The sequence below is a fragment of the Pararge aegeria genome, chromosome 19 (assembly GCF_905163445.1).
Source record: "Pararge aegeria chromosome 19, ilParAegt1.1, whole genome shotgun sequence".
Lineage (NCBI taxonomy): Eukaryota > Metazoa > Arthropoda > Insecta > Lepidoptera > Nymphalidae > Pararge > Pararge aegeria.
This window is the reverse complement of record NC_053198.1, coordinates 10,962,871-10,987,809: the sequence shown is the minus strand read 5'-3', so window position 1 is coordinate 10,987,809 and position 24,939 is coordinate 10,962,871. Positions and strand designations below refer to the sequence as shown.

At 36.4% G+C, this 24,939-nt stretch overlaps 1 protein-coding gene across 1 annotated transcript; it reads right to left on the bottom strand.

Annotated features, from left to right (window-relative positions):
• Positions 1 to 266: 266 nt before the first annotated feature.
• Positions 267 to 24,251, bottom strand: LOC120632092 (kinesin-related protein 4-like). The gene is made up of 10 exons (XM_039901880.1): positions 24,200 to 24,251; positions 24,035 to 24,113; positions 22,971 to 23,084; positions 22,053 to 22,240; positions 12,303 to 12,445; positions 8,734 to 8,908; positions 6,041 to 6,138; positions 5,271 to 5,378; positions 2,897 to 3,075; positions 267 to 2,531 (listed from the first exon to the last, which is right to left on the bottom strand). The coding sequence occupies exons 1-10, from the start codon at positions 24,244 to 24,246 to the stop codon at positions 381 to 383; spliced, it is 3,282 nt and encodes a 1,093-aa protein (XP_039757814.1). The 5' UTR covers positions 24,247 to 24,251; the 3' UTR covers positions 267 to 380.
• Positions 24,252 to 24,939: the final 688 nt, after the last annotated feature.

The window sequence follows — 24,939 nt, the reverse complement described above, 5'->3', positions numbered from 1 at the left end:
CGACTGACCTGCCCTAAATACATAAATAAATACTGTGACATACACAGGTGTATTTCAGTCTGGTTTGTCTCGTAAAAAACTCATAATATTATCTCATACCGATATTAGCCTTGAAAATAATAAACACAAAATTAATTGAAATATTTTTTATTATGCTGAGTACACACATTGTTAATCTTAGAAAAATTATAGCATACTATTAAAATTAAAAAGTAAAGGTGATGTTACTCACCTTAGCTCCAAGGTATAACAACATGAATATAAAATTTCTGCATAACTTACAAGTAGAAAGAAAACCTAATATTAATTAAGGAGAAGTGGTTGGGAGACTTAATATCCCGTTTTACATAACCTATTCCTATAGACATTTACTTTTTAAATCAGTTTAAACGGTCGGCTTCAACAGCTGCCTTTCTTAATTTTATCAAATGTTGTAAATATTTTGTTGGTGTAGGCTTATAGCTTTCTGACCGGTAACTGTTATTTTTATCTTTATATTCTACTAAGTAATCGTTATATTTATTCACTGAAAATTCGAGACTGCTACATGCTTTTTCAATATGCTTCTCAACATTATCAAACGAGTTATCTCTTCCACAATTATTATCTTTCTTGTATTGTTTGTGTTTATTTATGTTAAATTCATTTCCATTACTCTTATCGAGCCAACATGGGTTTTCAAGTGGTGAATGCTTTTCACACAAGGAATAATCCTTATTATTTAAACCTAAACACGTTATGAATTGTTTCGTTTCATATTCAGAATGATCATCTAAGTATTTTACCGTTAAAGAACCTTTGTCACTTGTATTTGTGTTATTCCAAATAAAACTATTATTTTCACTCATTTCTGATAACTCAGAACCACTGTTTGAATCATTTGAATATTCATTTTCTTTTTTGTCAATCTTTGATTTGGTTTTCTTCCTTAGATTTGTATGCCATTTTTCAGTAGAACATTTTGCAGGGGAGACGTCATCATTTTTAAATCGGATAACCCTTTTCGTTTCATCTCTTTGCTTGGTAGGAGATAGTTTTATATTGTATGGATAAAGATCATCATTCCGGCCAAGTATTAAATCAATATAGTCCTTTTGACCTACCTTTCTGCTTGAATCGACTGCAACACGAGGCAAAGGTAATTCTTCTTCATCAGAAAAGTCTAATCCAATTGCTTCTTGCTTTATATTATAATTATTTTCAACACCGGGTTCATCTGCTGGTTGTATCACTTGATCGTCTCTATCATTTATTTCAATTTCCTCCATTTGTGTTAATATATTGTTGTGATTTGTCAATAAATCCGGAGTCGTTGTTTTACTATGTTTTTCACTATCAACTTCAGTTGTATTTTCGTTTATTTCTGGAGAACTAAGAGATTCTGCATCTGATTGAAATACTGGAGATATATTGATATTAATTATAGGAGATGAATTATGTCCATCCATACTAGATTTAGTATTTTGAATTTTCCTTAAATATTTTGAATAAAAAGAAGTGCGTTTTGTGGTACGTCTAGGTGGTGGTGGATGTGGTCTAATGGGGGTCTGAGTACATTGATCACTTGTTGTCAGAATGTCCGTCATTACTGACAAACTTCTATGAATCACTTGTGTGTTTTCAGTTATTGTTGTTCTGTCACAGAAATTCAAATTACTATACTTAGGTCCAACTGCTTTTTCCTTTAATCTTGGAGTCATAGGAGTAGTTTCAGTACAAGCGTCTTGATGTAAAATACATGCTTGGTTTACATAACTTACATATGGTTGAAGATCGGTCTGAATGTCGATACCTTGATCTTTAACGCGAACTACAAATCTACGTGTCTGTGTGTGTGCTGGTATTCCTATTCTCCTTTTATTCTTTAATGCTTTTTTGCTTATCTCCATAAGACGTTGGCGTGCATTGGAACAAATTTTTAATTCATTTAGTGGCACGGCCTTAGGTTCATTCTGTGGTTTTTTATCATTTACAGGATCCATACTATTAGGAGTTTCGTTCTTTTTAAGCTTGGAATACAGTCTTTCTGTTACTGAAGCAATGATTTCTGCTCTTTGATTATCGTAAAGAATTGATACTTGTGGCACTTTATCTTCTTTATTTTTATGTTCTTCATTATTTGTTTCATCTACGTCAACATCAGATAGACGATCACTTTGATTAGGTTGTAATACCTTTTCATTAGATAGTGCTTCCTGTGATCTAAATTGTTTTTTTCTATGTTCTAGCGGTGCAGCTACTTCTATATCGCTCCCACTTTTTGTTCTTTCTAGAGTAGGGCCAAAAAGCTTATCGATTTCTTTGTTAATTTCGTTACTTATTTCAGCGTTATTATCCATATTGTTTATGATATCTGAACTACCGCTTGCAATCGATGATGGTGTCGATTCTGAATTACGAGCATCAGTTTGCGGATATCCAAAATTCATTATGTTCCCTATGTTTGCTTCTTGTTTGCAAACGCTCCGTCTTTTATTTAAATGTAACTCCCAATGCTTATCATCATAAATCAGTTGTCCAGTATCTGGTTTCTGAAATAAATCCCTACTAATATTATAAATGTGAATGTAAGTTTGTTTGTTACGCTTTCACGCGAGAACTACTGAACCGATCTTCATGAAACTTTTTATACATATTCTTGGAGGTATTAGAAATAATGTAGTATACTTTTCAATGAAAAAAATTTAAGTAAGATAAAAAAATGTTTGTGAAAATATCTAAAAATCTCATATATGACTATAGGTGTAGACTATGTAGCAGTACGCTGCCTCCCAAAATTACGCGGGCAAATCCGCAGGGCACATCTAGTATCTATATAAATTAAATATATTATAATTTCAATAGACGTTTAAAGACACCTGAATGTTCTAATCTAGGTACTTGTAGTTTAACTTACGTATATAATGAAGTGGTTAGCGAGATCAGCTAATAGCTGATCGAACTGAGCTTGGATAACCGCTTTAGATAGTATATGCGGAGTAGCAAGCTTTCGATCAATTGGCAAACAGCGCGCACTGGTCGTCCAACGAAGCGTCGAAACGGATTCGCCGTAACACGCTGCACCTGGAGATACAGCTGCAGAAACAAAAAAAAATACACTTTATTGTACATAAAAACATAACCTAGATATATAACAAGAGTTAGAATCAACAAATATAACGCAGGTTCAATAAGCGGCATTTTGCCAGGCAACCTGGCAAAGGACAAGTTAAAAGTTGAATTATAGGGTTCACAAATATTTGAAGAAAATGAAATATGAATTAAAATATATAACCAATGTTAAATATATAAAACAATAAGTTGTATTAAATATGCAATACATAATATTATAAATGCGAAGTTTTGTCTGTTTGTTTTTTTCTTTGTTAGCTACGTTCGGCTCAACCACTCGGCACTAATCGTAATTAAATGGAGCACACATATGGATTGAACCCTTGAGATGGACACTTTGAGTGGATACTTTGTGTCCAAGGCCGTGGGTTCGATTCCCAAAGCTGGAAAATGTTTGTGTGATGAGCATAAGTGTTTTTCAGTGTCTGGGTGTTTATATGTATTTTCTAAGTATTTATGTATATATAATTCATAAAAATATTCATCAGTCCTTTTAGTACCCATAACGCAAGCTACGCTTACTTTGGGGATAGGTGGCGATGTGTGTATTGTCGTAGTATATTTATTTAGTATTTTTATTTATTGTCTGGTAGGAGGCTTCTGCCGTGTCTATAGGGAATTACAGTTTGTGAATTTATAATCACGGGTCTGGTTGGCTGTAGCTTGGCCCACCAAAAAGCCTGCTATTCTCTAACGCTTTTGCAGACTCAGTGGCGTGCACAGGGTTTGTGACCAGGGTGAAACATAAAGCAGGTACATGGCATAAAATGGAAAAATTCCCCCCAAATGCGTGTTATATAAGATAATTTGGGTATGCAGTGCTTTCGTGCATGTATGAAGTGCACGCCACTGTTTGCAGTGGACTCACTACCATCTCAGACTGCAAAATCACATTACTTGGTGATATTGCAGTTAAGGGCTCAGTTGTAGTGGATTTAAAAAAAATGAGCCAGGCTTAAAAAAATTAATTTAAAAAATATCCTTTGCACGGCTTAATATATACACCGATTTTGGTAAAATTTTGCGGCATCCTAAAAAGGTCTCGGATATAGTAATATCCCGAGAAATCGAACGGTTACGCGGGCTTTTTAAAAGGACGATAAAAAAACGCGGGTGAAATCGTTAGCAACAGATAGTTTAACATAAATTATACTTAGTTTGCCGTTTCTACATAAATACTTTAAACAAATTGAAAAGGTGTGCTACGCCCTTCTGGCATCCGTATTTCCTGCTATTAATATTACTTGAGTAGTGATTAGGCCAGTGAGTATAAACATACAAGGAACACTTTCTAAGAAAAGCCGCCCTGAGGCTTAGTGTTAAGCCTCATGTGCCTATAATTACACTGGCATCCACATGTCCCTATAATTACACTGGCATCCACATGTGCCTATAATTACACTGGCATTCACGTACTTCAGACCGGAACACCGCAATGCTGCTTGGCACCAGAAATAAGAATGCCGGTAGTACTTCCCCACAAAAAAGCCTCATATACATACTCATTATCAGTTTAGACAGATTTTAACATTTTACCATAAGTTTTATACATAATTATGGTAGGTTTTGTTTTTTTTTTTTATTTGGTTTACCAACAGCTTTACATTTCAAAAAATAAATTTAAACTAGCTTATACTGTATTAAGACAAAATATAAATCTACTTACAGGTAAACACCTCATGCAATAAATAGTGTTAAACTAGCTTACAACTACACAAACAAGATGGAAGCGTACCTATCCAGTGTAGGAAGGTATAAAATAGGCAATGTTTAAAATTTTATTCAGGCCATCAAACTATATAAAAAATGTAGTACTGCTATTTTATGTTACCATAAAAAGCTAACATTAACTAACTATATAACATTAATAAAAAGTAAATTATACGAACAAAATAACATGATTAAATACATTATACAAGCATTATTAGCATAAAATAAGGAAATAGTAAAAATTCAAATGGGACACTGATAAGATTCTTTTCATGTATATAAAGTTTAAAATAAATTAAATTATTATACTTTACTTAAAGCTAATTCGATTGATCTCTGGAATTCGGTCAGAGAACCACAATGTATGTCTACAATATTGAACTTGTTATAAAGTTGTTACTCATGGATGGAATTATACAATCCTAAATGGACTTCTATAATGTACTCACTTGCAATAATAAAAATGCTTCCACCTCCCGTAAAGCAATCTTTAAGAAGCCAAGTCAGCGCTGAATCGCGATAGGGAACGAATCTGCCGCGGCCAGAGCCTCCACTTACTAAATAAGAAAAAAGTATTCATTAAACTTTTATCCACTGCAGTGTTTTAGACGTTTTTCGAATGCAGACGACTAGAACTCCATAACGGGGACCCAACTATCGTCATTTAAAGTAGTATTATTAGTATGTTGCAGCCGTTTTGTTTTAGAACTATAATACTTATTTTTAATATGTAAAAGTCAAGGGTAATACTGTTTCAAGCAAAAGAAGATACACACCCATCATAAAGAGCTCGCACTTGACAACCAACCGAAATCCGAATTACCGTCATTATTATAAAGTTGTCGACGTTTTGTTTCTGAATTATAATCATTATTTTTATGTTTGCTTGCTTGTATGTTTGTAAGGACAAAGGCAGAGCCTAAAGGAAGGCCTTCAGGCCAATCAACTTGATATTTGACAGAGAGTTAGTTGAAAGAATAGAGAGTGATTTAGGCTATTTTTTATCCCCGGAAAACAAACTGTTTCCACAGGGAAAATTAATAACACGCGGAAGAAGAACGCGGGCAACATTTAGTAGCTTATATTATGTTCCGAAGCCAAATGGTACAAAATTCAACTTCAAACAACACCTTTATAACCTTGGTGCATCAACCCTGCGTAATTTTTAAAGGGATAAATTACCTTAATAACCTAACCTAAATACCAAAATAAAACTTACCCAGGGCCGATATGACATTGCTCAGCGCAACTAACGACTTGTTGATGTTAGCTCCTTCTTTTTGACGACCTCCGCACCCCTCCCAACCGGACTTTTCACTGTAAGAACAACTCATGATCATCACACCTGCCATAGCCAAACTCAATGTTGGAATTTGTGTAAAAAATCATATATCCTACTATCCTAACTACTAATATTATGTAAAAATTGTTGTTACTCAATCACTCAAAAACGGCTAACATGGGAAAGAACATAAGCTACCTTTTATCCTGAAAATTGAAAACTATTTACCGACATTTGAAATTTGGTATGCATGTCACCGATCTCTCAAATAGTTCCCGTGGTAGGATTAAAAATTGTTAACGAGCGAAGTTTTAGACCTATTTATGAAGTCCACGCAGACGACGACGACGACGAAACGAAGTCGCGTGCAGAAGCTAGTTAATCATAAAATGTGACAATCCTATCACATTTTATGATCAAAAAGAGTATTTTTATCACCATTTCACGCAGCAACTTTGGAGTTAAAAGCATTTTCCTAGTAAAGTCGCCGTGTGTTAACTGCAGATCAGAATACAATTATCACCAATCCTCCAGTTCCCGCGGGTTTCGTACGAGGTGACTGAGCGAATATAATGGAGAGCGGACAGCAGCATCCTTTGTTCTACTACAAGCATCCACAGCGATCACCAAACTGTCAGCCCATCGTGCCCAGGTTATGGACAAACATTCCCGTTGCAAGAGGCCTTAAGTCCAGCAGTGGACATAGGACCTCTCAAAACGGTTGGGAGTGGTTATAGGATATTGGTTGATTGACTTAGTGAACTAGACGGTCGAGTGGCGCAGTGGACAGCGACCCTGCTTTCTGAGTTCAAGGTCGGGGGTTCGATTCCCACAACTGGAAAATGTTTGTGTGATGAACATGAATGTTTTTCAGTGTCTAGGTGTTTATCTGTATATAATAAGTATTTATGTGTATTATATTCATAAAAAATATATATTCATCAGCTATCTTAATACCCATAACACAAGCTACGCTTACTTTGGGGCTAGATGACGATGTGTGTATTGTCGTAGTATATGTATTAATTTATTAGTGAAGAAATATAAGTAAACGCGAATAGTACCTACCTATAATATGTATCTAATAGTACCAAACTAAATATAGGCAAGCCGGATATAATAATAATAATAATAAATAATATCGTTTATTTCTTTCATCAAAATTGCACATATAATGAGTTGACGAACTGGCTACCCTAGCTAGATTTAATCTGTGTTAAGGATAACCAGCCCTCGCCCCCGGAATATACAAAGACAGATTGAAATTAAGACATTACTATTATGTAGCTTTAATTGTAACTTAAAAGAAAAATGAAATAAAAAAATAGTAAAGTGTGTGTGTGTGTGTGTGTGTGTGTGTGTGTTTTTGTGTAAAAAAATTATTGGGGTAGGGTTCAAGTAACAATGGCAATCAGGTAAATTAAATTAAAGTTTTTTAAGAAATCTTCTGTTTCTTCGTAAGATAGGTAGGTAGGTAGGTAGGCCTAGGTATTTAATTTTGTCAGTAGAAACTATCGATGCGCAGTTGCAATTGGCATTGCGTTTATGTGCCTGTGAGTGAACTTTAAGACATAATGGCGTAACAGGCTGCGTGAGCGAACTGATTGAATAGGTCATAAGTTTAGCTTTAGAGATATTTAATGTTAAAGAGTGGGAGACTAGCCAGTCAAAAACGGCGTCAAAACCACGTTAGGAAGTTGATAAAAGGTCAGGCCTAGATTGACCGTAGAAAGTTAATGCAGTGTCATCGGCGAAGGAGACTATATTGCAGTTGGGTAGACGCAGGTTACATAAATCATTTATAAATATGAGAAATAGGGTTGGGCCTAAAATGCTACCCTGCGGGACGCCATATGAAATTGGTAGCTCATCACTCAAGTGACTATTAATTTTAGTGATTTGGGAGCAACCAGAGAGATAGCTCCGGAAAAGATTTAATTGAATTCCACGAATACCCATTCCTTCCAGTTTAACTAAAAGTGAAGGAATGGGTACCGTGTCAAATGCCTTTGCAAGGTCCAAAAAAACGGTTAAAACTCTGTCACTTTTATTCAGATGGTTTACTACGTTATCTGATATCAGCATTAGGTTTAATTTATAAAAATGTAAACAAGTGTCAAGGAACTTCATTTCCGTGTACGTATGTAGATGCTTGTAGTGAGCGATTTATGTTAAAATATTCAAAACAGAGGGCAATGTAACGATAAACAAATAAATAAGGGCCAAGGTCGATTCTATTTCCTGGACACTTCATATAAATAGTTAATTATTTCATATCACTAAATAAGTTAATTACTTAAGTGTATAATTCGACCTTAATCTGCCTTCGCCCTTCATATATTATTACCTATTTTATACCGCCTACATGATATTAAATGTCCGTTTCCATTTTTATGAGATCACTCGGATCATTATATAAACCGATACACGTCACCTGCTGGACATAGGTCTTTTGTTGGGAGTTCCAAATTCCAAGGTTTTGTGCCGCTTGGATCCAGCGGCTACCTGCGATGCGGATAATGTCGTCTGTCCAGCTCGTCGGGGGTCGACCGACGCTGCGCTTACCAGTGCGAGGCTGCCACTTAGAAAAATACCGTGGGTTCTGAAATTTCGATTTGATTATTTATTACCTGCCAGCAAGATCAGCGAGATGGAGCTTGCAGTAAGGGGTCACCAATTCCAGCAGAGCGTGGGATCTGGAAGAAGACGTATTACGCCGAGTTGCGGCTGTCCTTCGTCTTCGGGCTCCTTCTGTGACCACGGTCAAGAGAGACTCTACGTCATGAACCGCCACTTGTCGCAGATCTATGAGAAAACAAAAGCTTGTTACAAAAATAGCATCTCTTTTTCATTCTAATACAAGTTAGTCGTTGGTGGCAAGTGACGATGCAGTCTAAGATGGCAGCGGGCTAACATGTTTGGAAATATGGCAGTTTTATTGAACCCATACCCCATAATCGGTTTCTAGGTTTCTAAACCGCTTAACGGCACGTTAATTCAGAAATTATAAATTACCAGATTGCCCCTGCTGGGAATCGAACCTGGACCTCCAACTTAAAACCAAAGCATTCAACGCTGCGCCAGGCCTACTCAAAAATTGCGATTATTAAAGCCCTAGTCCACCACGCTGGGAAAATGCGAATGAAAGTCTACCAGACTTTCAACGCCTTAAAGACCATAAGACCATTATGGAGAACTCATAATATTAGGTTGTTTTTCCTTCACTCTTAAAGCAAGTCATTTTTAAATGTTTTCAAACCATATAAATAGTGATATTTCAAATAGCTACCCGTTCTTCTTCTGCTTCAGAAGAAGCTAGCTACCAGTTATAAAATATCCCAATTAATCTGAGAATAACACATTTACAGTTGAGTAGATTAAGGTTTATATATTCATAGCATATTTGTTTAACAACTGACGATATGGTTTATGGGAACTCTTTTTATTTACCGATTTTACAGACCGGCTGTCTGTTTGTTTCCCATTATGTAGCCGCTTGATTTCAAATACACTTGGTGGTTAGTGATGACACGGCCTAAGGTGGAACTGGAGCCTGCCTAAGTGGAAGATACATTTTCACTTTTGATATACGGCGTAAATCATAGACCTTCGAGTTTCGAGGTATAACGGGGTAGAGGGAAACCGGAAGGGCATTCCAGATCTTTGCAGAAACATGCAAGCAAAGCAAGTTTCTAGTATCTAAGTACCTATAGGAAATGAAATGTTCTACCACCGATGGAGTAGAAACAAATCGAATAGTCCCTCAGTACACTCTCGAAGATAACTCTTGTTAACTTAAAATAGGTTCTAATAACAGGCGACTTTGCGTACACAAACACAAATAAATATATTACTGACAATTCACACATCGCCATCTAGCCCCAAATTAAGCGCAGCTTGTGTTATGGGTACTAAGATGGGCGAAAAATATTTTTATGAATAATTTACCTACATAAATACTTATAATATACAGATAAACACCGAGACACAAAAAAACATTAATGCTCATCACACAATCATTTCCACTCACATCCTTGGACTCTGAAATAAGGGTCACCGCCAATCAGCCGTCCAAACTAAAGATTTTGCCAAACTTTTTGAGGTAACATTGATTTGGGAGTAGGTAACAGAACCCAGCTTGTGAAACAATTAGGTTTATTAGACAAATCACCGAGTTCATCATACAGAACAGATCAGCCATTATTGCATGCAGTGCAGTGTGTCTAAAAACAGTAAAAACCCCCAAGCACTTCTAACTTCACACCCGTGGAATGTTGCTTGCTCGTTACCAACAGGTTAGTTGATAGCAGCACAATCGGATTGAGCCTTTCTTATTATTTAACAAAAAAACTACTATGTTGATACACAATACATACATATTCATGTCAGTACATAATATCCTCTATGTCTGAGTAATAGTTCAGTAGTAGGGTGTATATAATACTAGATATTCCCTGCGGCTTCGCCCGCGTAAATTTCAGGACGCAGCGTGCATACATGAGATTTTGGACAAACATTTTGTTATCTTTGGTAAAAAAAAAAAAAAATTTTTAAAGTATCCTTTATTACTTCTGTTACCTCTAAGAACTGAGCTTAATGTCGGACTAAAAAGCAACCTATACTACTTTTAATACCTTCAAGAATATGTGTACAAAGTTTCATGGTGATCGATTAAGTAGTTTTCGCGCGAAAGCGTAACAAACAAACTTACATTCACATTTATAATATTAGGAAGAAGGAGGATCAATGAAACATAATTAAATTTAAGTTATTTATTCCCTTGAAAATATGTTTTATAATATTAATATATACCTTCACGATCCTATTAACATAATTTTATGATCAACAAAGTGGTCATATTTGGGCATATTGTTTCTCAACCCTATTACGTCATTACGTCATTCACACGGACACTCTGTTAGCACAGAGTATACATTGTCATACAGAGTTCTGACGCAGCCATCAGCCACCTTGTGGTAAAATCTGAGCGTAGAAATAACTGACGTCCGTGGACCTGCGCAATAAAGATGCTGAGTGCTGCTAAATGAAAAACCTAAAATATCCCTATCCCTACCAATATTATAAATGTGAATGTAAGTTTGTTTGTTACCCTTTCACGCAAAAACTACTAAACCGATCATCACGAAACTTTGTACATACATATTCTTGAAGGTATTAAAAGTAGTATAGGATGCTATTTAGTCCGACATTAAGCTCAGTTCTCTCGGGAGAGGGGACGAAAGTGTTTGACGATTTTACACCAAGCTTAGCTATCCTAAATACATAAAGTGCTGCCACATTTATGAGGCACATGTCTTTCGAAAAACAAAAACAAAAGCGGACGAAGTCGCGGGCAACAGCTAGTTAATAATAAATAATAATCTTTGTCTTCATAGTGTAGCTATATTATTGCTAACTAAATGGGTATTAGCTATCGAAGCGGTGATAGCCCAATGGGTAGGACTTCGTCTTCACTTTTGGGGGGCCGAGTTCGAATCCCAGCTTTTCTCTAACTTTTCTAAGTTACGTGCGCTTTAAGTAATTAAAATATCACTTGCTTCAACGGTGAAGGGAAACATCGTGAGGAAACCGGCATGCCTGGGAGTTCTCCATAATATTCTCCAAGGTGTGTGGAATCCAGGGCCAGTGTGGTGAACTACGGTCTTAATCCCTTCTCATTGTGAGAGGAGACCCGTGCCCTATAGTGGGTCACTAATGGGTTAATATGATGATAATCACGATGAAATGGTTATCCGCTTTACATGATTTAGTAATTCATAAAATAAGCATCTATATTATGTAGATTAATATCTCCTTTTTCCTATTACTAATCGTGCTGATATTTTCTCCAAGTCTAGGTAAAAACAATTAAATAAAAATATATAATTTAATATATTTCATAAATGAAGTCACTTATTATTTATTATTAGCTTAGATATTCATCAGGAGTATAATAAACTGAACAAACATTTTTAGCATAATGAATAAACTTATTCAAAAGAAGGACTGATTTTGGTATAATATTATACATTTTAGTATACATACAATAGTCTTAAAATTATGTACCAGTCTACTTATTTCTATACATTCTTTCTCTAGTGTTAACGAAAAAAAACGTTCGATCACGGCAAGTGAATACGGATTGATCACCAGAAAATACAAAATTGAAACACAGGAAAGTCTAATATTATTCACTTACTTTGTACGTAGGGTCCCTTTGTAGGATGTTCCCTGACACGAAGATCTTTGCGAGTATTACCTTTTCTTCTTGGAAGGGAATTTACTGGCAACACTTCACCCGCTAGTAGATCGTGCACTCGCTCGTTGTATATCTCCAAAAAACTGCGAATAAAACAATGGAAAATGCGGGGCAGCCTTTGGAGACTGCCTTTGAAAAATGATACAAATGAAAACTAAATTTTGGACACTATATATATAATAATTTTATACATCATAGGTAGCGTGCGGTGACGATGACGCGACTTTCAAGCTTTTTGTTCACCCAAATATATTGCGTCTTATATGATAATATATATAAATATGACATTTGCGTGTTTTAATTAAAGTTAATTAATCCGAGAAATACTTTGAAAATAATCATAACTATATCTCGAAACCAAAACTTTACAAATAGCCAAAGGTTTAATCGTAAACATTAAAAAACGGGTGCTGTCCGGTAACCAGGCCGTAGCACCTTATACATATATTACTATGCCGGTGGGCTACTCAATGTGTAATTTTTTTAGTAATAATTCAGTTTAGTTATGAGATTTATGTAAAACATGATAATTTATTACATAGTTAGGTTACGGTTTTCACTCCATAGTTCCGAGTATTGTTAAATGTTCTTTTGCTCATTTTCTGATAACTGCGTAAATTGTAAGCTTCCACCACGAAAAAGTCAGCTTAATAAATAAAACCAATGACGAAATGGACTCCGAAGTAAGGCTACACAAGCTGAAATCGAATATAAAATACCGAATCGCATAGTTGAATCAAAATGATTATTTATTTATAACACTATCTACTAATGCATATCCATCGTAGATTTATCACTGCCTGTAGCTTTTGAAAGTCGGAAAATTTATAACAAAACAAACATAACTTCAAGTTTATCCACCTTTCTGTAGCGTGTTACGGGCAGACACCTAGAGTTCTTAGATTAAGGCGGAGCAGTATTTCTGATACTCATAAAGGTAGACGACAATCACAAGTTTTATTATTGTCAAAATGCAGAATATGGATCGGGACCAAGGTGATCGGCTTCACAGATGCAGCCAGACTCTAACTGTAAAATTAGCTTTTTATCTACAGCTATTTATATCTGCTAATAATAAAGCTAAAGATTGTTTTTTTTTTGTTAGAACGCGCTAAACTTAGGGAATACCAGTCCGATTTAGACAATCATTCTTGCATTAGATAGAATAATTCATCAATAGGTTATTTATGATCACGCTACGATTGTCAGGGCAACGCTAAAAAGGTGACTGATCTATAAAAGCACGGGTCAAATTACTGGATTGACTGGGCTGAAATTTGGTATATCTACAGATAGATATTAAAACGAAGGCGTCCGCTAAGATTTTTGCAAATTCATCCATAAGGGGTTTGAAGTTTGTATGAAAATCCAATTTTGAAAAAGCTAGTAGGTATTATAAGTACAGATTAGTGCTAGAAACATTTCGAAAATTCTTATATTTTACTTTATTGACTCTTCTGGTAAGAAAGGCTTGTAAGGATAAACGCAACAAGACTTGAAGCAAACAACTCGGGCGACTCAAAATGGCAGAGCGTCGCGCATAGATCATACGACCACCACATGATCTAGCCGGCGAATCATAAAGCAGCAACAACCTCAGCTCACCCCTGGCACGCATCAAGTCCCGCAGGCGCTATACCCAGTCTCCGGTCCGATACCTGGCGGCCCAAGCACGTCCTCAACTACTGGGTACAATCAAATTACAAGCGGCAATATGTCACAATCAGGTGAACCACACGCTAATGTGTCTTCACCGGCTAAAACTAGGGCCCCGTTTTCTGATGTCTTTCGGATGTGGGTCCTTAACACGGTCACAATTACATCCTACACGGACTTTTTTATTGATTTTTTTCTCGTTCCTTTTATAGTTATGCATCATAGTACCCATAATATACTTATGCATCCTTCAATATTATTTCGTAATTTTGTTACACGTTGTAGACAGGGCGTGCAGTTGTTGTATTCCTTATATGCTCTCCGAATTGTTGCTTTTATGGTCTATGGTTTCCACTTATTATTTATGGTTATCGTGAGGTGACTACCTCGCTACACCTTAAAGCCAGGGGGTTCCAAGCGCCTCCTGGTCTAAGACGAGCCCACCAAAAACTTAGCTGGGGTTTCTTTTATTATCACCATCTCGTTATCTTTGCACAGTCAATTAGCTAAGATGTTAGAGCAATTTATAACCATCATTTTAACGCTTAAGCTCGGTTCCTTTGGGAGTCGGGAACAAAGTGTTTGACGATTTTACACCATAACTCCGACAAATTATAACAGATTTAAATAAATATTTTTTAGTATAGAGGTTATAATAGGAATTTAATTTTGCCCAAAGTTTGTGTAGATCTGATCAATGTGGTTGACAGAACTCCTCAGCGGACAGCAGCAAACCCCTCATTTAAGGCTTAGGCTAAGGCGAAACTGAATACTTTAAAATTTTTTAGAACTACAACTAAATTGAATGCCACATCAAAAAACAAAATCAAACGCAGAAGAAGTCTTTTTTAGATTTATTAGGTTTTAAATAAGTACCCTTAACATGTCATGTGGTTTACGCGGTTGACGCTTGAGTATTTGTACTATGTATACCACTGTGTAGTGTAATAGTGTGCAATTGTTTGTGAACCCAAATAAATAAATAAACTACTTTGTAATTTCGTAAGACTTGAAGCAAACAACTCGGGCGACTCAAAATGGCAGAGCGTCGCGCATAGATCATACGACCACCACATGATCTAGCCGGCGAATCATAAAGCAGCAACAACCTCAGCTCACCCCTGGCACGCATCAAGTCCCGCAGGCGCCATACCCAGTCTCCGGTCCGATACCTGGCGGCCCAAGCACGGCCTCAACTACTGGGTACAATCAAATTACAAGCGGCAATATGTCACAATCAGGTGAACCACACGCTAATGTGTCTTCACCGGCTAAAACTAGGGCCCCGTTTTCTGATGTCTTTCGGATGTGGGTCCTTAACACGGTCACAATTACATCCTACACGGACTTTTTTATTGATTTTTTTCTCGTTCCTTTTATAGCTGTAACTCGGCAATCCGTCTTGAGACATTGGGCCGTTCATCTGTGGGTGAAGCTTTTTTTTTCTGGGTATAGGAATTTACTAAAATAGTTCAAAAATCAACTACTACATTTTGATTAGTACTGTTTCTTTTCAGTCTGGAAAAAAGAAGACTGCCTTCTCCTCCCAGTTGATTTGCTTGGTCGTCGGCATGTGCCACTAGTCGCCCTTGGGGCCTTGATACGTCTTAATACTGTATGTCCTCATTTCCTCTCTGACTGTTTCGATGAAACACACGGACTAAATCCTAAAGATGTGGAACGCCCTCCTGGCAAATGTGTTTCCTGCCACGTATAATTTGAGTACCTTCAAGGCTAGAGTGAATTTGCTTTTTCTAGGCAAGCGTGCTCCAACCTAGACCTCATCATTGCTTTCTAACGGGCATGATAGTCGTCAAACGCTGGCCTATCGTTAATATAAAATAAAAAAAAAGATGATCTTCGGTTTAAATAACATTTTTATCGCAAAATTTATTTATAATGTTATTAAATAGTTTTAACACGCAAACTTCGTATTAAGTCGGCCTCAGATTACCTACGCATTACTTATTGAGACATGACAAAGAAGCGAGAAATTTCAGGCCAATTAACAGCAAGGCCGTTAGAACGGGGAATCAGGGCCTTTAATCTACCCCCGACATTTTGCTGTTGAGACAAATGCTACTATGAAACTAATAAAATATACTTTTAAAGTAGGTTTTATCATCATCATCGTTATTAACCGACTAGCCAGTAGAAACAGAACAGTGTGATATATATAATATATACAACGTGTAAATGTAAACCTAAATAATACTTTTAAGGCGTCAGAGGTAAATTATTTACTGTCTGACTCTTATCTGTGAAACCAAAACGCTGATAGTTTTTGAGTAAACCATTGTCAAAGTTTTTACTGAAGTAAAATCATGTGACTCCTGTCACGCGATAGGTACGAGTTGTTTACAAACTGTTCCGTATAGGAACAGAGTTTTTAAAATTTAGATATATATTTTTTTTTCTCTCAAATTTTTGACTAACACAATTTGGAGGATTGTCCTTTTTCTAGAGGCTAGTAAAAGTCAGCTCCACAAAAATCTGTATGGATCTTTGTATGCATGTAGCAAAGCCACAGTCCACGCGGCCTTATGTTAAAAGTAGGTGCTCACGCAACATGCCTTATTGAACACATACTATGTCCTATTTGGAATAGGTAGGCGGACGCGATACGCAGAGGGTGGCGGATAGGATGCAATGGTCTGAATACAATTTTAATGGGACGGGACACGCGCAAGTTGCTTGTGGATGCTTAAGGATGACGTGCCTCTAATAAAGTTAGGCCCTCTAGCAAACCGAACTAAACGCACGTAATGATCTGGGTTTGTTTTCACCATTTTGGTGACGGAACCCACAAAAGTATTTCAATGTGTTAATATATGTATGTTATAAATATACACATACTTTCATATGTAGTTCAGCTACATCTTTTTGAAAAAAATCGGATGTTTAGTTACTACACACCATTGTGTATCCGTAGTAACTGCCGTTGCACCTTGACACCATAAAATTTTACTTTTAATCTGTCTAACAAACGGAGTCCTGAATCAAAAAAATATTTTGACTCATCTGCAATATTTTCGAAAGATGAAAGAATAGTTCACTGAAACCTAAGACCATAGGTAAAATAACTTTGCAACTTTACTAGTACCCCAAAAAAATATATTTTTTAAGCTACGAGTATGTCACTTTGTTCATGTGTTTTTATTACAGCTGCGACAACAAATTAAAAAAAGTAACGAAAACCTTTATCTGTAAATCCAACTCGTAGGTAGATACTTATTTGATTTCTTTAATCATATTAAACGCAAATCAGTCAATTGCGATGCTCAAGCGAAGTTAATCCTCGGATTTGGCTTTTACCTTTTCGTGACTCAGAAGTGGCTAAGCTTAAACCCACGGGTTCCGTTCATTTTCCAAACTTAATAATAATATCCTTGGATATACAAGCTTTCTGAATGCAATTTTACTATGACCGATTTAGCTGTAATGCTGTGCATAAGTAAAGAAGGGTATTCTTCTAAATTCCACGGAAATGTTTCCTGGGTGTTTGAGATATATAGTATCCTCATCTCCAGGATGCAAGCTATTATATATACGCCTAATTTTATCAAATACGTGCGGCCGAACCGAAGTAACAATGCAATTAAACTATCACTTTTCCATTTACGAGAATGGATTTCATAATTAACGAACCTTTTTTTTCAAACTACAAACTCTATTACGTCCGGCAGAAACCAGTGCTTACCGCAAAGACCGCTACGTTGCTTCCACTTCTTATCAAAGTTTATTACGAAATTATTGCACGTAATTTTTCATTTGTTATAACTAACGACCGAGCAAAGCGCTACGCTGGGCAGACTAAGGCGGGCGGGCGGCGAGTTACAACTTGTATAATCCGACCGAGTGTGAAGCCATACTACGCTTTTGGAAGGTGACAGGGCAATACTCGAATATGTCAATATGCGCAACGTTTTTTTGATAATGACAATAGCATTATGATAAAGTGTTATAACATCAATAAATTATTAATTATTTTTCACAAGAAGCTCTTCATAGACTTGTTTTTGCTTTTATTTCTTTTCAACCGACTTAAATAATAATAAATAATAATAAATAATAAATAATTAAATATACTACGACAATACACACATCGCCATCTAGTCCCCAAAGTAAGCGTCGCTTGTGTTATGGGTACTAAGATAACTGATGAATAATTTTATGAATAATATACATAAATACTTATAATATAGATACTTATAAAAAACACGAGGAGGTCCTCGTCTGTGTTTTTTATAAACTTAGTTATTTTTCAGCAACGACCTAAAAATGTTGTAGAAAATATTTATTTCTTGCTTTTTAGTTGCATAACAAGACGGCAATGCAATTTTTTTTCAAGTATTAAAAAAGTCCCCCTTCGGTCTAGTGGTTCGCATGTTTAACTACGCATGACGAGGTCCTGGGTTCGAATCCCGGGTCGAACAATTTTTTTTAGGTATTGTTTTCCTGTTAAAGGAATATTGAGTACCAGCCCGGAGTTAGAAAATTGGCGATGTGACTTAGAGAGCTCGGTAAGGAGACTATCCCGGTTATTATCACAAACTTTTGATATTAGTCATTAAAACCAAGCCGTATTAGAGCCACTTGGTCTGTCTATGCTCTAAAAACCGTATACCCTATGAGAGAGGAGGCCTGTACTCATCTGTGGGACGCTAATAGGATGGTGATAAAAAATAAGCGTAAAAGTTAAATAATAATCTGAATACCTCCTGCTTCTAACATGTTATTTATAATAATATTCACCTTCTTTACCGTTAAACTATTGAGCTTTCCAAATCGTTTTTTATAAACTCTATCACAACTTTAAGGCGGATCACGCATCATATTAACTTTTAAGTTGGAACAGTGTTAAAGAGACGCTCCGCCGCCAGCTCAAGGGCGGAATGACACGCAAGCCTGGCACCCTCGCCTATAACTCTTTATCACTGCTAATATCTACAAACTGTAATGTGGTATTGGATACTGTATGGTAAATGGTAATACGTGCTTATCTATCATAGGTATTTATTTCATCGGAACCGAAGGTAAATTTGAAGCAAGTAAAAATGCATATCGTCCATGCAACTTTAAGACCCGCTGTCAATATATCTTATCATACTAAATGGTTAAAATTTTTGAAGCTTTATCGACTTCAAGATACTTCAACTCTAATTTATTTACCGTATACAGACGCCAAAACAAACCAGACCCTTTAGTGTAGAGTGAATTATGTTTAACAATTATACAACGTGTAAATGAAAACCGAAATAATACTTCATAGGCTTTAGAGGTACTACATTATGTACTGTCTCTGAGAATAATTTGTGAAACCGAAAACCTAATAGTTTCTGAGTAAACCAATGCCATAGATTTTACTGAAAGAAATCAGATTCAGCCCTAAAATCAAATGCAAAATTAAAATAATGTGAATTCTGTCAGTTTATTAGGTACGCGTCGCGCTGCGTAGGTGCTATGCGCGTGTCGGTCTTTTAACTTAAATAGGGCTATCATAAGTAAACACTTGTTTTGAATTCGTTTGCATGGGATAATAAATATGCTTTTTTTGATTTAATATTTTTACAGGGTGATTCCTTATTAAATATACTTATGCATCCTTCAATATTATTTCGTAATTTTGTTACACGTTGTAGACAGGGCGTGCAGTTGTTGTATTCCTTATATGCTCTCCGAATTGTTGCTTTTATGGTCTATGGTTTCCACTTATTATTTATGGTTATCGTGAGGTGACTACCTCGCTACACCTTAAAGCCAGGGGGTTCCAAGCGCCTCCTGGTCTAAGACGAGCCCACAAAAAACTTAGCTGGGGTTTCTTTTATTATCACCATCTCGTTATCTTTGCACAGTCAATTAGCTAAGATGTTAGAGCAATTTATAACCATCATTTTAACGCTTAAGCTCGGTTCCTTTGGGAGTCGGGAACAAAGTGTTTGACGATTTTACACCATAACTCCGACAAATTATAACAGATTTAAATAAATATTTTTTAGTATAGAGGTTATAATAGGAATTTAATTTTGCCCAAAGTTTGTGTAGATCTGATCAATGTGGTTGACAGAACTCCTCAGCGGACAGCAGCAAACCCCTCATTTAAGGCTTAGGCTAAGGCGAAACTGAATACTTTAAAATTTTTTAGAACTACAACTAAATTGAATGCCACATCAAAAAACAAAATCAAACGCAGAAGAAGTCTTTTTTAGATTTATTAGGTTTTAAATAAGTACCCTTAACATGTTATGTGGTTTACGCGGTTGACGCTTGAGTATTTGTACTATGTATACCACTGTGTAGTGTAATAGTGTGCAATTGTTTGTGAACCCAAATAAATAAATAAACTACTTTGTAATTTCGTAGGTCTACTGAGCCAAACCTTAACCTAAACCCGATCCTTGATAGGCAAAAACAAAGATTACTGGTGTCAGCCATATAGGAATATTCAAGCTAAATAATTCGTAAATCGCGTGAGTAATAACAATTGCAGGGTCTCTAGTTTGCCACTGCTGAAGCTACAGAAAAGAGAAATCATAGCGTAGAGATAGTTATTTTATGAAAGTCACGAGTCCACTAGTTTCAGATATAAGAAGAGAGGGAAAATTCTTTTTGTACGAATACTTCTGCGTATTTAAAAGGACTTGAAGTACTCACGCATTATTTATCGGTTTATTTAATTAAGTCATTTTAAGCCCGACCGGAGTCCTTCATCTAAAGCAAACAAATAAGTTTGCCTTAGTTCGTTTGCTCTCATAACGTGAACGAGCTCATGACTAGTAGAAGTAGTATAATATGGACATAAAAAATATTAAACAAAGTATTTATCATAACAATATGATACCTTATTTCATTAACCTAATTTAAAACACAAGGTACTACGTATCCTTTAAAAAAAAAGGTTTTTTAGACGACCTGGTGCAGATGTGAGCCCTGTTGATATAAGTGGGGTGGTGAAGGTCCCGGGTTCGATTCCGGGCGGGGCCATTTTGAAATTCATAATTTCTTTTTTTTTTCTGGTCTTGGGCCGCGGCTAGTTACTGCTCTACCGACACAGGCGTCGCGCTACCGATTAAGCGTTCCATCCATAAACCATCGAGCTTTCATATAACTAACACACCCCTAACTCAGGTAAAAGTCAGGTGAGATTGCAGTCTAGGGCTTCAGTAGAATAAAAAAAGATTTCACCAGTAATGGAACGATTTGAACTATAGATAACTTCAACACTACGGAACTCTACCCCATAAAAATACCTACCACTTTTCTGCTTTGCGCTTCACGCCACATAATGATAGCGAAACAATTTGCTGGCGCTGACAAAATTGCCACATACATACAATAAAGAAAATGGAATAGCGTTCAATTTCATGCTTTAACAGTTCTAAGGCGAAAGCTTTAGAGCTTTCGATTTGTTTCAAATTATACATTTTGAAATTGTTTCATATTATACATTTCGGTATACCGTGTTTAGTATTTAAACATCTAACTGACTCTTTTCGTTGTGCGCGAAGTATCGAATTTGGAGGCATTATCAAGCTCTAGAACTCGCAAATTATATCTCATAAGGCAGCGTTCGTCACAAACGTTTTCATTATACCGTTTTTTCTCCGCGTTACTTTGCAAATTCGACTACCGCGAAAACTATTTTTTCGGGTTAATAGTATATACCTTCATCGGTAGCATATTAACATCCCACTGCTTCGCACAAGCCTCCTCTTTCATAGGAGAGCCGGTTTTAGAGCATAGACCCACCACGGTACTTAAATGCGAACTGGTGATACAGCCGATGACATTCACAAATAAGGTCTCTTTCCATTGGTAAAATATTTTTTGAACTCGGTTCAGTAGATCACAGATAACCTCACAAACCGTACCTCTTTATGATATTAGCATAGACAAATATTCTTTATTTAACTAGGTCACTGACAAATATTCTTTATTCAACTTGGGGGTGATTCATGCTGAGGGGTCCTTAAACTTAGGGACTCCGTGGCACTGCCCCGTATAGCCTTAAATTTAATTAAATTAGATACGAACCTAACTGTGATATCGAAGGGTCTAGTTTCAGCCAAAGCCATACAAATCCGTGGTATCAAGCCAGGTTGCGTGGCCGTACCCATCATGGTATGGGTCTTCCCTGTAGCACTCTGCCCGTAAGCCAAAACACATGCTGACTGCCCCTGAGATATTCTGCTCAGCACTTGCCGACCAACTGTGTCAAAAACCTGCAAATACGTATTAACCATTAATTTCCGTATAATGCCTCGTTTATTAACTACTCCTACCAATGAATCGACGACCTTTAAAATGCATGAAAAAGAGTTTCATAATCTACGCTAGTGCATCAGGAAAATTCCTGTAATACTAGTCGTACGTTGAAAAAATAAATAAATAAAATAAAATAAATAATGTACAATGTACATCCCACTATATAAATCATCGCGATTTATATTTTAACGCACTTTAGCTGTTTCTTAAATAAAACAAAAGGATTTAAGCTGTGAAATCAATACGAAGAGTAAAGTGGAGGGTGGGATTAATCAAGATCAAAGCCAGTAGTTTTCTGGATTTGAGTTACTTGCTCCATGTACTAAATTTATTTTTAGATATGCTCCTAAGATTATCACTTCATATAAAGAACTTGAAAAACAGAATAAGCGTCAACCGAAACGTTTTAAAAAAAATGTGGAACTTTAAAAAAAACAGATCATAGACAAATTCTAAAGTATCTAAATAAAACCATCTTTAAACTCAAGCTGATTAAGACAGACTTATGATCTTTCTTCCCCCTTGGGGGGAAATCTTCATGGATATCACGTCACCAAAGGGAAGCACAGCGGTAATGCTTTTTTCCCCCTAATTTAACTTTCATATTATGTTTTAGACAAATTTCCTTCAGGACGTAAAAAAATGGCATGGATGATGCGTGTATGAAGTATATTCCTACGCATTTACCTTTTCCTGTGTAGCGTAGTTCGGGTGCGTGGTGGCGCATGCGCTATCAAGAGTGTAGTCAGCATAAAAACGACGCACGCGTTCGCGACTATCGCCTGCGCCTGAAGCGCTTACCTAGCAATATTTCTGTTCGTTATAAAGTGCTATATAAAATTGTTCAGGCTCTTAAAATTAATCATTATCAACCGATTATCGGTCCACTATAGGGCACGGCAATTAAAATATTACTTTATTCAACGGTGAAGGAAAACATCGTGAGGTAACCTGCATGCCTGAGAGTTACCTATAAGGTTTCAAAGGCGTGTGGAGTCCACCAGTGCGCACTGGGCCACTGTGGTGGACTACTGTTTATACACGTAGGTATGGCCTTTTCATGTGTGGGAGACCTGTGCCCTGGAGTTGACCGGTAAAGGTTGATATGATGATGATAGCAATAGATAGTGCACGGCCGCATATATTTCCTCTCAGAATGAGAAGGGTTTGCGCGATTTGTAGACGTTACACGCCTTTCAGAACATTATGGAGAACTCTCAAGCATGCAGTATTTTTGTTCAAGATTGCCCTTGACTGCAACCAATGCACCTAGTGGTATATGAAGATGCAGTCCAAACTGATAGCGGCGGGTTGGTTTCTACGCGACATACCTAATGCTAGAATGCTTAATCGCTTGGCGACATGTCTTTGTCGGCTTGGTGGTAACCAGCCGCGGCCGAAGCCTCCCACATGAAAAATTTCGCCTACCGGGGATCGAACCCGGGACCTCCGCATATAAAACCACAGCGCTCATCGCTGGGCCACGGCGGTTGTAAAATCTCTTTCACTCAAAACAAATATATTGTTAACATTAATGGCTAAATTCATAATAGTTATTATCAAAAATCGTAAAATATATTTTTTAAATTGAAAATATAATTTAGAAAAATTATGCCTATGCCTACCAGGCACCGGGTTTTTCGAGACTCCTAATGTGTCCATGCCAATGTAATAAAAAAAGTATTAGGTACTCATTACTTGTATTTTGTAGTTGCTATGTGTATAATATGTAATGAAATAAATAAACTTACCTTTATATTAGTAATAGATACAGTATTTTCATCAATAACACTCACAACGGGCACACTTTCTTTCTCTGATTTGATCTCTCTAAAAAAATATTACGCAGCAACAATTAAACTTTTTGTTTCACCTATAATAGTTTATTTATTTTTTTTAGGTTTTATTAAACTTACTTCTCTGTGAATGGCCTAACTCTTATAGCTAATTTAACGTTCGACATATTGTTTGAAACAGGACACTCAGAAGAATAGTCAAAAAACTGTCTGCAGACTGGAATAACATGAGTTTTAGTTGCATCGGATGTAACTAATAGTTATTTTAGGCACATGCTTTCTTAAGGGAAGTTATATTAAAAATAGATCTTTCGCTTCTAATTGCGTCCCGCGTGCGACCAATCACAAGAAACGCAGTTGACCGTCGATTGGCGCAGTGGTCAGCGACCCGCTTTCGGAGTCCAAAGCTGTGGGTTCGATTCCCACAACTGTAAAATGTTTGTGTGATGAACATGAATCGGCGATGTTTTTCAGTGTATGGTGATCTGTATATTATATATATTATTCATAAAAATACTCATCAATCATCTTAGTACCCATAACACAATCTAGCCTTTCTATGGGACTAGATAGCGATCTCTATATTATCGTAGTTTATTTATTTATTTAGTTTCGAGCCAGTTGTGGAATTGGTCTGCAACTATTTTTTTTTTTAATTCCAATAGTTATCCCTTGACTGCATTCTCAACTAGTGGTAAGGGTCTATAATTCTTCTTATAAGTCTTAAATTACATGAGATGTTTTTTTAAATTTTGTGTTAGACATGTGAGGTGTTATATAAAACCTATACCCCTAATTAGTTTCTACACGATATCGTACCGGAACGCTTAATCGTCTGTGTTGGTAGGTGGATCTAGATA